This window comes from Elaeis guineensis, chromosome 3, assembly GCF_000442705.2.
Source record: "Elaeis guineensis isolate ETL-2024a chromosome 3, EG11, whole genome shotgun sequence".
Lineage (NCBI taxonomy): Eukaryota > Viridiplantae > Streptophyta > Magnoliopsida > Arecales > Arecaceae > Elaeis > Elaeis guineensis.
Window position 1 is genome coordinate 21,762,831 of NC_025995.2, and position 13,295 is coordinate 21,776,125.

The following is a 13,295-nucleotide window of genomic DNA, read 5'->3' on the forward strand; positions in this document are numbered from 1 at the left end:
TAGACTGTGGATTTATAGAGGTCTTCCAATCTATTTAAATCTGAAGCTCATGTCTTTGGTGACTTTTCTTAATACTAGAATTCGAGGCTCATGTTGGAGATGCTTTTGGTGCTGGCCGGTGCTTTTTTGGAATTTATATTTTTGTTGTATCTGGGAGAGAATACTTTGCTATCTTGAAACTTGTATTGCTGAAATCCAAAGCTAGTGATTATGCTTTTGGTGCTGGCTAGTGCTTTCTTAGTACTTATGCTTTTTGTTATATCCAAGAGGCAATGCTTTGTGCTTACAACACAATCTATCAAAAGTTCCAAATTAGCAGCAGCAAAATTCAAATTAGAATTAGGAGTGAAAGTGGTATAGATATTATCCATCCGGATCTATTTTTATATCCGAATTAATCCAGATATGAACAAAAATTTGAGGATCCGACTAATATCCATATCTATATCCATATCCATAAAAAAAAAAATAGATACGGATATGGATAGATAACTATCTGATCTGTATCTGAATATCCGAATCTACATGTAATCCTATATAATTTTATATAATACTTATTAATTATTAAAAAAATATACAACTATATAAATATGTTATTAATTTGATTTATCATCTATTTAGTAATATCTTTGATTTTAATCATGAAGTTTAATTATGTTAGTTATATTCGTAATTATATCTATACTTCCAATATCCGAATAATATCCGTATCCATTTCAAATAAATATAGATATAAATTTTTGCATCCAAATAATATTGTATCTATATTTGTATCTGTTAAATCAAACAAATATGGATGTAGATATACTGGTATTCGATCTATATCAAATCCGATTTCAGTCCTAACTAGAATACAAAAAACTCCTACTTGAAACATTATCTAAACTAGAAAGTGAAGAAGAAGAATTAAAACACGAAAATATCAAGAGTTCATTAATAAATTATGCACCCAGCATTGAAGAAGAATGATCACTATTTCCATCTACCCAAATACAAAAATGCCAATATCTGTACTAGTAAAAATTTATAGCAACATCAGCCAAAGATTCATCTCCAATATTTGCTCTGAATTTGTCTCTCAGCTTTGATCTGATTTGACAAAAAGTATCTGTAAAAACAAAGATTCTAAATCAGTAAAGTGTTTGGTTTACTGGCTACCTTTTACGAAAATTCTTGTAAGAAAACCTAAGTTAACATACCTCCAGAACATCACTCAATAAAATATTTTGTTCGGAAACTGAGAGTGTCAAAATCCATAATGAACTTTTTATTTAGACCTTCTTCCGCTAGCTCCTCTTTGAAAGGAGATGGTACCAGCCAAGAAGGATCCATAGTGGAATACTCTGAAGAACAATTAAATAATTTATCAATTCCAAAAATACCAAAAGGATACATATACAAACTAATAATTTATGAATAATTCCAGATCATAGTATTAAAGTGATTGAAAACATAATACCAATATCAAACGAACATGAAATCATTCCAATAATAATGGAAGACATAATAAAATATCATAAGTCTAAATTATATGAATTTATTCACATAAGGATAGTCCAAGTAGCTATTAAACTCTCAATTAGGAAAGGGCTTAACACTGCCATTCTTATGTGTTTAAGGGATGGCAGGTGGAAGGATAGAAAGAAATATGTTATAGATTAATCTCATGAAAGTGACTTTATAGTATATCATAATGTATAACATATTAATATAATAATATATTATATTATATTATAATATAATATATTATATAATAATATAATATTATATATAATAATTATATTATATTATTATATATAATAATATTTATATAATAAAAAATATTATGAAAAATATGGATAGATCTCAGTAAGTTATTTAGAAAACTAGTAATGCAAAAAAAATATGGATAATAGATTCCTGAGTTATTTTTTAATATATAAAAAAATATAAATAAATTATTTTTTTTAATATTGTTTCGAAATAATGATAAGTATAGATTTTAGGTAAATTTTTTTACCCTCAAAAAAAATGGGCCAAAAGGTTAGACCTTTTCTCACGCAGATTAATCATTTTTTTTTTTTACTTTATTTTTTTTGTATTTTTTCCTCTCAGTTTTGGAGATCTGTAGGAAGGAGAGTAGGAGACCGGAGGGGTGTTTTAGATTCCGATTGGGGTTTTCTCATATGGGACTTTGTGCTGAATTGTGGCGGTGTGAGTTGTTCCTTGAGGCTTCATGAGCTTAACCTTGCTAGAAGTACGATATTTTATAAGGTTTGGGGATTTTTTTTTTGATAGGATTTTCTTTGGTTACAAAATTTTCAATTTATGGAGTTCTGTTCTCCTGTAAAGTGTGTTTTTTATATAAGCTGTAGATGAGAGATTTATGTATCGCGAAGGAGGGATGCCGCATGTCGCATGTGCACGGAGCGTGCCGAGACCCAGTAGTTCGGGAACCCTCGACGGTCGATAAAAGTAACAGGACCATCGGACCGCTGTCCAGTCCGACTTTTCCAACCTTCCTATACGCTAGTACCGTGGCGTCGATGCCGGCGTTCCACGCGGGGAACTGGAAATGGGAGAACGCCGCCGCCGGGGCCGTCGCCGGCTTCGCCACCGTCGCCGCCCTCCATCCTCTCGATGTCGTTCGTACGAGGTTCCAAGGTCTTTCTCTCACAATTTCTCTCGTTTGTTTACTGCTCGAGCTTCAAAGTTTCATCTATTCTTCCGTTCCCAGTGAGCGATGGGCGAGTCACTATTCTCCCACTCTATAAGAACACGGCCCACGCCGTTTACACCATTGCGCGAACGGAGGTTGGCTTCTCGGCTCCTCCCTTTCTGTTTCTCCTTTTAATTCTTGTATTCAATCTATTCTGGTTAGCTCCAAGAGTATTTCAAAATAAATGCTTTATTGGTTATTGGCATTATTTGCTTAAAAAAAATTCCCTCAAACTTTAACTTGATAGTCCGGACAATAATCAGCTGCAAGGAAGATAATGAAGCTGCAATCTGGAAGGCAGATGATCTGATTTATTTTTCCTCACCCTCTCTGTTTGACTTATGGTTTTCAATAGCAACTTTATGATAAAGAAGTAAATGAACTATGAACCATTCAAGTCTCATGTGGATGCTCAGTTTGTTGGAATTTGACACTATATGGAAGGTTAATTTGGATTAACAACCATATGCTTTTACACCATTTTGTCACCTTAGTAAAAATTAAAAAGGCTTTTTTTTTTTTTTTTTGAATACATTGAGCTAAGTTTGTTGGTCTGCGTATGTTAAAAAAAATATTCAGAGGTTCTTTATTGAAATGAGTTTTACCTTCATACTTTAAACAATGTGGAATTTTCTGTTGCCAGTGATTTTTTGATCCTTTTTTTATGGTAAAACGGATATATTATACCATGCGTGCATTGATACATCCATCGGAATCAGAAAGTAAAATATTCAAAAAATTGAGCCGGAAAATTAGTAACAGAATCCCATAATGTATTCCTAGTGTGCTTGGTCACGTAAACTGTCATCCAATCTGCAGCATTATTAGTGCTGCCTCAAATGAGATCAAGATGCGCATAATTCTCCTGCAATTGTGTACAAGAGGATGAAATCTGGCATCTGCTGAAGGCAGCATATCAAAAATCCATCAGATAACTGATTTTTTTTTTAACCCATTTAAAGATGCTCAGTTTAATGCCAATTGCATCCAGTGGGTTGTGGCCTTCACAATCATTGGGCTTAGTTGCTTGATCCCAAGTAAATGGTTGAATCCTTTGCATTTTTGGTGCATGCCATTGAAATTTTATCATATGCAATCAACCTTCTTGCTTACATACTTTCGCACTTTTGAAGCTTCTATGACATGAATGGGTATAGTTTGAATATTGGATACATAACTGTCATCTTGCTTCAGATAAGAGGCTTTACTCCCATTTGCTAATTTCTTATTTTCCCTTTCTGAGCGCTAGTTGAAGTTTTTTCTTGTGATGCATACATATGTAAGATAGATAACATGATAACATCACTTTTAGTAGTTTTTTCAGTTTAGATGAAGAATAAATTTTACAGTTTTATCAACATGTGAAAATAATTTTTTAAAAGCTGACAATGACTATACTGGTCTTTAGCTGATAAAAAATCAGAAAATGGACTTACAAAAATATGGGTTTTTGTTGGGATTCAAGAAAGACATTTAGATGTTGACATTATTCTTGATGCTTAGATAATAATTTATTCTTGGAAATTCTTTATTATCAAACTTATTGTTCTAATACATTACAATGAATTTGTTTTAACATTATACACCCTTTCTTGAATTTCGTGGTAGGGGCTAATCAAATCTGTTTAGTTTTGATCAACTAAGTTAGGTTATGTTTTTATCAAGTCGAAATGTCTATGAACCAAAAACATAGAATTTCAGCCATTCATGATTTTCTTTGAGTTAGACATGCCAAACCTGCTGTTGATTTGGTTAGATCAAATTTGAGTTGAGCTGATGATTGATGATCGACCTGGGTGACTCCAATTTCGGTGGAAAATGATCCAAGCTTGATCTTTGCGTGAATTAGATCAAGAATTTTAGTTCAAGTCTAATGCACTTCCATTTGGTTTTAATGGCAGATTTCCTTTTTAAATCCTCAGACCTTTTGAGTAGAACCAGGTCTAATGCACTTTTATTTTGCTTGAGCTTGGATTCGTGTTCATCCTTGTCGGCTAGGTCAATGGGACAAGAAGAAGCCAACTGCTAGCAGACAAGAGTCTAGGGAAGGTCTGTAATATTGGATAGAAATTTTTTCATTCCTAATAAAGTTGTTTATTTTTTTGATGTTGTATATAGAAAATGACATTATATATTTGTTGCATACAAAAAAAGGATGAATTTTGGAACTATATTAAAAGTGTTATAGGTAAAGAATATATTATTCCAAGCAAAACTTTAGATACTAGATATAGATATTACAATATATATACATTATTGATGCAGTAGTTATGAGTGAAAATTTGCGAGGATGGATAAACAAACTTTGGGAAGAACAAAGATGGAGAAGTTCTGAGATAGATTTCTCAAAAATTGGACTGCATAACTTTTAACCGTAAATTTAGTAGTTTTAAAAATAATTTTGTTGTTTTTAGTGACCATTTAAATTGATAATCCATTGAGTTACTATTTTTTCTATATGAGAGTGTCAGTGGGTTGAATTAAATCTGTTTGCTGGAATCGGAATAGGTTAAGCCATGTTAGGATGATAAAATATACAATCATTATCAGATTCAATTATGGAATTGTTGATCCATATATACCCATGGGTCAATCCTTATACATGGAATTTACATGGTTTACTTCAGTTTTCCACAAGTCCATGAGTCTTTTTTTTTTTTTTTTTCAATTTTGCTAGTTAGATTTTTTTCCTAAGTTTATTTTATATTTGATCATTTGCTGTATTATCTTCACTTGTTGATTTACCCCCAAAATAGCCAGACCGAACACTTAAAACATGGTAGGGGTATATCAGTTATGTAAGGATCAGAAAGTCAACTGTTCTCATTCCCTTGATAAGACAGTGTAAAAATTTTCAAGATTAAATTCTTAGAAATTAGAAGAACCACATGGCCTTTTGCCCTTGAGGAGAGGCTTCCAAAACAAAAGTTAATCTATGAGTGAGGATCAACAAGTAGATTCTCATAATTATTAGTTGGAAGACAATGATGCCATTTGTGAACCTTGACAATCAGCTTGTAGACATTTTCCTAGAATATTTAAGCTGATATCATTTCATGTACTCAAGGTTGGGCATGTGATATGCAAACCAAAGAAGTTAACTATGCGAAATTAGAGGTCAAATGATCTAGAGTTACTCTTTGTAGGTCATGCCATGATTTGAATTGTCAAATAAAACTTAAATTGGATTGTCATGCTATACCAATTGACCATCTATGAACTAATGCTACCCTGGCGTTTGTCTCCTACCTAAAGATTAAAAGTTCTTCTTTGCTGGTCAAAAGAGAGCAAGAATGTCTTTCTAGTGCCTTATCAACACATGACACTAGCACGATCAAGGTTTGCCATACCATGCCAACCGGCCGGTACATCCCATCTCATACCAGACCGGCGGAGAACGGCATGATTCGGCCGGTAAAATCGGTAACCAGTGGTACCGAAGAAAAAAGAACGGAAAGTGAGAAAGAGGGAGGGAGGGAGGGAGGTGGGAGCCGTCGGAGGCCGGCGGTGGCCGGCTGCGGCCGTCGGAGGGCTTCCGAGTCCCGTATCGCCCGATAGGGCTTTCAAGAGAGCAAAAAAGAGAGAGAGCGCTCGGAGGGGGGGGGGAACCTACCGGACGGATGGTGCTTCGTTGCGAGGCTCCCGGTGGCCGGCGAGCCGATGCGACGGCTGAGGGCGGTCGAGCGGGTGGAGCCCCTCCGCGGCTCCGCCCTCTTCTTTTTCGAAACAGACACATCTGTTTCGATTTTTTTTTTTTTTTTGTTTTAAACTTATGAAGTCGGCAATTGGATTGCGACTTAAGAAATTTTTTTAAAAAACAAAAATCGTGAAGCCGGCAAATCGTTTGCCGACTTCACTTAAAATCATGTTTTTTAAAAAAATTTGCGAAACAGGAGCGATGCCCCTGTTTCATGCCTGCGGCGCCGTGCGCGTGGACTACACCCTCCGGCGGCCAGTCGGAGGCCGTTCGGCGGCCCCGCCGGCTCCTTCTCCTCCCTCTTTTTTTTTCTTCCTCTTCTCTCTCTCTATTTCTCTTTATTTTCTCTTTTTTTCTTCCGATTCGGATCGTCGGTTCGGTACGGTATGAAACCATACCGAACCGTACGCCGGTCGGCCGAAACGGCCGGCGGTACCGGTTCAGCATACCTTGAGCACGATGTTACCAAGATTTGAAGTATCACATTCTAGTGGCATGCGAACGTAGCACTTTGCAAAATACATATCATTGCATGTTGATATTTTATGCTTGTTATGCATTGGTGCATTAGCATGGTAGGTATTAGTAGCAGCGATCATGGTGCTAGTATCTATCAAGACACTAGCATGATAATAGATCTAAGAATTTATGAAGTCTGACTGAATTTGTACCAGGCGATGATTCCACAGTCCACATCGAGGGTAAATATGTCAGCTTATGCCTTTGTTGGCCTGGTCTTGGGCCTAATGTTTGCAGTTGAGGCCTTATCTAGTGATGAAACATTAGGCCTAGGTTTGGCTCAACTTGACCAATCCTTTATGCCCTGATTTTGCTATTGTCATTCTAGGTCATGAGAGAGAGAGAGAGTGTGTGTGAAGGTGAGGGAAGGGAATGGGAGGGCTGCAAAGGAGATAATGGCCTTCGGAGATTGTGGTGCTGTTGCAATGGTGGACATGAGGGCCGATGATGGTGATGGCAATAATGGGCAAGTGTATATGTGGTAGGGGTGGGGGGAGGGGGAGAGAGAGAGAGAGATGAGGCAAGGAGGAGAGGAAAGAGCAGAGTCATAGGCAGAGGAGGACAAGGTAGTGGATGTGGGGCATAGAAGCACTTTTGGTCATCTAGGTTGCTTTTCAACAAGAGAATAGGAGGGACCGTGGAAGGCAGAGTTACCATAGTTAATGAGGGAGGAGAGAGGGACTTGGTCAGTGACCTCTTTCCCTTTCTTGTAATTAGGTTAGGGATTGGAAAGGAATTTGAAACTAAGAATTGTTATAGATATTATATCTGATGTTAATATGTCCTTTTAAATGTTTGAACTAAGCCAACTTAGTCTTGATGGAGCCTAGCACAGCTTGATTCCTAATTAGGCATGGAGATCTAGGCCTAAATCGACTTGTGGGACTAAAATCCTTAAATAAACCCACCTAAAACAGGGCTGGCAGATCAGGCCCGAAATAGATGAGCCTACAGTGCTGAACCAAGACTAACCAAGACTTAAATCCATGATGCTGGCTAACATGCTAGTGCTCAGAACATTGTGATGCTAGTGTAAGAATTATTGGTAGGGCATGAAAGGCATGATATATACCACACTAGTTCTAGGGCAGCATGGCACTGGCATATGGAACTTTAGTTCTTGTCCTAACTAGTGGCTAGATATGCCTGCATAGGCCATACAAGGGTTCCATGAACTGGCTCTGCCTAGGATTTTTTCATAACCATGATTGGATTATTTTGTATGTGTTACTTGACACCCATATCACATGTTTAAATCTCACTCTTTCCTAAAAAAAGACTGAGCACCTTATCAATTTTTGTTCGTGTGCTAAGATTTTGACTCGTACATTCTATAATACTTCTTGAAGGACTTAGAATTCTATTGGCCCACAGTAACAATGTATCTAGAAATGTAACAGGGATAAAGAAGGAGCCTTTTAGTGATGAACACTAGGATCTGGCCTTACAGTGCCTCTGACATCATAAACTCTCTAGCTTATGTTCCAAAAGAATCCATCGCTAATTTTTCTCTCTTATTCATCTTTCACTATACATAGCATATTGGTTTTGTTTTATTTGTATGGCAACCTCGTTATTGCAAATTTTGTCTTTACTTTAATGTGTTGGGGCAATAATTCTTCAAGTATAATAACCCATGAACTGGGTAATCTTTAACTCACTCATGATATTGACAATCATGAAATCAGTATATTTGGTACTGAAGTTTTTCAGATGCTGGATGCTATTAATTGTTTGTACTTTCTGGCTGCATCTTTCTTTTGGTTTTATGGTACTCATTTTCACAGCTTAAGACTGGATGATCTGACTTCAACTATTGTACTTACATTTTTCAAGGGTTTGAGAGGGCTCTATGCAGGATTCTATCCTGCAGTTTTTGGATCTACTCTTTCATGGGGACTATACTTCTTCTTGTAAGTGATATGAGATCTCATGTTATATCTTATTTTTCTGTATACAAGATGCATCAGATAGAAACACTAAATGCTTGTCCGCTATATATGACAATCAAATTTTCATGCTACAAAAAGTTATCCATTGCTGCAAATTAGTCTTTGAAGTTTAAACATATAAAATTTGTCATTTGCATGTTAAGTTCAAGCTTTGTGGCTTCCCCTTTTATAATCATCTCATCTCACATCCCGGTCTTATTTTTCTTGTTGAGAATCTACAATTTTTTTATTTAATTTGGATCGTGTGTTAGTTTTCTTTCAATTTTTCACCTAACGTGGTACTTAAGAGCAAACATGACACTGGGCAACTAATATTGGGGTAGAGAACTAAAGTGTGAAGAACAAAGTTTAAAATCAGGGATAAGTGCTCTCTTGGGCCACAAATTGGATATCATGGTTGGGCTAGACAAAACATCTCCCCAGCCACTTCCAATAGCATAAGCCCACCAAGCTTTGGCCCAAATCCATATTGATGTGGTTGCAATTGGGTTGTCACTAATATGTGGGTCTCCTAACTTATTGCTAAATTTCATGTTTGTGGTGCCAAACACAATTTTATTTTGATCTCTTCTTAAGATACCATTCTTTTATTTGATTCTTACAATAAAAATCGGATGCCAAAATGCTTGTCTTTCAAACTGTTCAAGTTAGATGCTTAACTTCCTTTCTTATAAATCACTGTCTATTTGTTATTTTGTTTTGTACATCAACAATTAACTAGACATGAAAGCTTGTCTATTTATAGTTATAGCAGAGCAAAGCATAGGTACTGCAAAGGGAATGATGGGCAGCTCAGCCCTGGATATCATCTTGTTTCAGCTGCAGAAGCAGGCGCTTTGGTTAGTACTTGATCTGCTTCTTTGTGATCTTATAGTTTCTGATGTCTTGCAAGATGTATGTAGTATGAATGTATGATTATCAATGGAGCCCTTCAATTAGTTCTGTGTATCAGACATCATATGCTTTTGATGTTTACACGTTTGATATGTCTAATACCAGACTAACTAATGTATTCCATCTCGTTTCTTCTTTCTATTATTGATATTTATGTTATTACTGCTGAATCTTCACATCATGTTTCTTTTGGTGGCTTAGCAACAAATCATTTCTGAAACTGTAATATGTTGGAACATAAGTATTCATTTTCATGTTTATTTACATGGGGCCAGCATGCTAGAGTCTTGGAGGTTTGCTAACTTCGTGCTTGTTTGGTACTCAATCTGTTATATCATAACTAAGTCAAACAATGTTCAGTCTATCTAGTGGCCTCTCTTATAGCTCATTGCATTTTGTTTTGGTTGGTAACTGGTAAGATATCAGGTTGATGGTGTTAAAATGCAAACACAAATAACTATGAAAAGGAAAACTCACTTGTTCTTACAAAATGTAGAATACCTACAATTTTGATGCAATGGCAAAATGAGGCTCACACCCCACCTAACGTTTATTAGTATATCTCATATACATATCTTGTGCAAGGGCTCGCATGTCATTGGCATGGAACAGCTTGCCCTTGGTTGCTATGAGATGTGTGGTGCCATGCCAATACTTTGTGCTGGAGGAAGGGGGATTTGCAGAGCCTTTTTGGTGATGGATGAGTGGTATTGAGCTGCACCTACTCATTTAAAGCCAAACCAGCATAGGTAGATACAAGTTGTCACTTCTCGATGCTGTGCAGCTTGCCATGCAGAAAGGGACTCTTACATTGCATAAATAAAAATGGTTTTACTTAAAGCCATGGAATTATTAAGCAGTCCATATAAAATAAAATACAGAAGAGTGAAATGTTGTCCTTTCTTATACATTTTGCTTCTTTTCTTACATGCACTTAAAACTTAAAAAATTATTTCTATTAGTTTTTGCTGGATATGACTGATCAAATTGATTTGCAATGAATGTCGACAACTTCTTGTTCCACTTCAAAATTTCAGCAGATATCTAAGACGATGAATAGGGGACCAATATTGATACTCAGCTATATTTCTTCTGAAAGTCTACCATCAAGACAATAAAACATAAAGAAAAAGGATGAAAAAAATAATTTGGAGGCCAAAGTAGGCTGGCAGGGGGCCTATGGCTGTGTCAGAATGCATAGGTCAATATCATTTGCTGATACAAAGGACAATATGGTATGTGAGACAACATGCACCATATACATCCTAGGTCATACATGTTTGAAAATTAATGAGGAAGTATGGATATTGATACAACATAAAAATATAACGAGATACGGATATACCAATATGACAAATCCTGTAAAAATAGGATAGAGTATATCTAGGATACAGCAATAAATTAATATTATCTTTGATATATATTCTACAAATTATCCAAAGAAGCATGATTGTTTATCATAGAATCTGAATAGTAATATTCGACATGCACAAGTTCTAAGAGAGTTCACAAAAATGAAAACTTAATAAATATTTGGGAAAATAAATCTAGTAAACATGTCTAAGTTAGTAGACATAAATGCAGCAAACATTCTTTATCCTTGAAATATAGAAGCATTGAGGCAGCAACATAATTAAAAGAAGTGCTGCATGCTAATGAGAATTTAAATAGCAAAATATATAAATAATAAGAGTTCATAAAAATGAAAACTTAATAAATATGTGGCAAAATAAATATAGTAAACATGTCTAAGTTAGTAGACATAAATGCAGCAAACATTCTTTATCCTTGAAATATAGAAGCATCGAGGCAGCAACATAATTAAAAGAAGTGCAGCATGCTAATGAGAATTTAAATAGCAAAATATATAAATAATAAAAATTGTGGCAGCAAATATTCAGCGAGTCAGCAACAAAATTAGCATAAATACAAAATCTAGAACCAAAAAAAGTAAATGCAGCAAGCCACAATACAATAAAAATCTCTTGTCCAAAAAAATGCAGCAACATAAACAAAATGCTGCATCATAATAAAATCATATGATAAAATATTATATTATCTCCAAAAACATGAGATTGGGGGCAACCTTCAATTTGCCATGTACCTACAAATCTTGTGATACACATGGATGGGGAATACCAGAGCTCAAAGTAAAGAAATGGGTCTCTAATCATGGTAGAGATGAATGAAGGAAAAAAGCTAAAAGAAAAGTTCTGAATGAAGAATAAGGGAAAAAAACCTAACATCAATTAGGGCTTGGGAGGGCAAAAGAGGAACTTTAAGATTTGGGCATGGAGACATATCCAGGTCCAAAACCTTCTTGACCCAAGCCCAATAAACCATTATTATATTGATAAATGCCCTGGAAGTATACTCAAAGTATCGTGGAAGTATCCAGACATTCCACGATTGTCCAAATCCTATTTTAATTTAAAAAAAATCAGGATACTTCTTTCCCATATCCGATCGTATCAGATCAGATGCTTGACCATATCTGGGCCATATCTGTATCTGATATGCATATGATATGGCCATGGGTGGTGTTGTGGAGTATCCATGCTTCCTAAACACTCAATATTTCTAAACTTGGTCATAAAGAGGGAAGGATTCAATGTATTTACAGAGATATATGTTTGATACTTATTTGAAATGAGGTTCGCTACTTTATTTGTAATCAGAGTCCATCAAACAATCAGAGTACTTGCTTGCACAACTCATTACTACACAGTCCATTATCAGCAATGCCAAGTCGTTGTGCATAGCTTGGCCTCATTCTGGCCAATCTTCTTCATATCACCTTCATGAAATAAATGTTGCATTATTTGTGCTGGCAGCGGTGTTTCCTGCCCATAATGATGCTGTATAAGCCAGTGCTTATAATTAGCATCCCAATGTTAATGCTACAAGCATAATAGTTACAATTCGTTCTTTAAATGTAAAAAATTGTTGAACCTTAACTATGTATGTAAATTTCTTTAAAATATGCAATGCACATGCTGAATTGTGAGATATTTAGGATGATTTACATTATTTTTATTTCTAAAGATCATTATAAGTACCTTACTATTTAAAACAAATTTATACTCCATTATAAAACAGCTAAATTGATTCCTTGTTAGAAAAGGAGTTGAAGGAAGCATCTCTTAGTGTGTCAGCTACAAATCTTTTTTTAACATGACTTTGCCGGTGCAAACCAAGTCCCTACATGTTACAGAATGGTCTGTATATAATGTCAATTCCTTACTACCACGACATGGTATGGATGCTTTATTCCTTAGCCTAGACGGTATTAGTGAAATGTAACAAGTTTCTCTTCTTTTACTTTAACAACATGATATGAAATACTACCTTGTGACATAAAGAGGTGCTTGATCAACTTATTGTAGTAGTCAAAGTGCCAGCCAAGTGTGATGGTGGGAAAAATGGTCAAGTCCTATTAAGGACTTGTAGTTTCTGTAGGTATTGTATATATGAAATTATGAATTTTGTCCACAACTTCCCATTTATCTAAGGCATACTTTGTAATTTGAATTAC

The 13,295-nt window shown here is 35.5% G+C and overlaps 1 protein-coding gene across 1 annotated transcript in view; it reads left to right on the forward strand.

Moving 5' to 3' along the window:
- LOC105042245 (uncharacterized) overlaps nt 1–13,295 on the forward strand; it is a 72,193-nt gene that overhangs the window by 42,962 nt on the left and 15,936 nt on the right. Inside the window, exons 2-7 of the mRNA XM_073253354.1 lie at nt 2,095–2,253; nt 2,355–2,643; nt 2,717–2,793; nt 4,697–4,747; nt 8,751–8,827; nt 9,612–9,705. Of these exons, the coding sequence (XP_073109455.1) occupies nt 2,095–2,253; nt 2,355–2,643; nt 2,717–2,793; nt 4,697–4,747; nt 8,751–8,827; nt 9,612–9,705 (747 nt within the window). The remainder of the gene's footprint in view (nt 1–2,094; nt 2,254–2,354; nt 2,644–2,716; nt 2,794–4,696; nt 4,748–8,750; nt 8,828–9,611; nt 9,706–13,295) is intronic.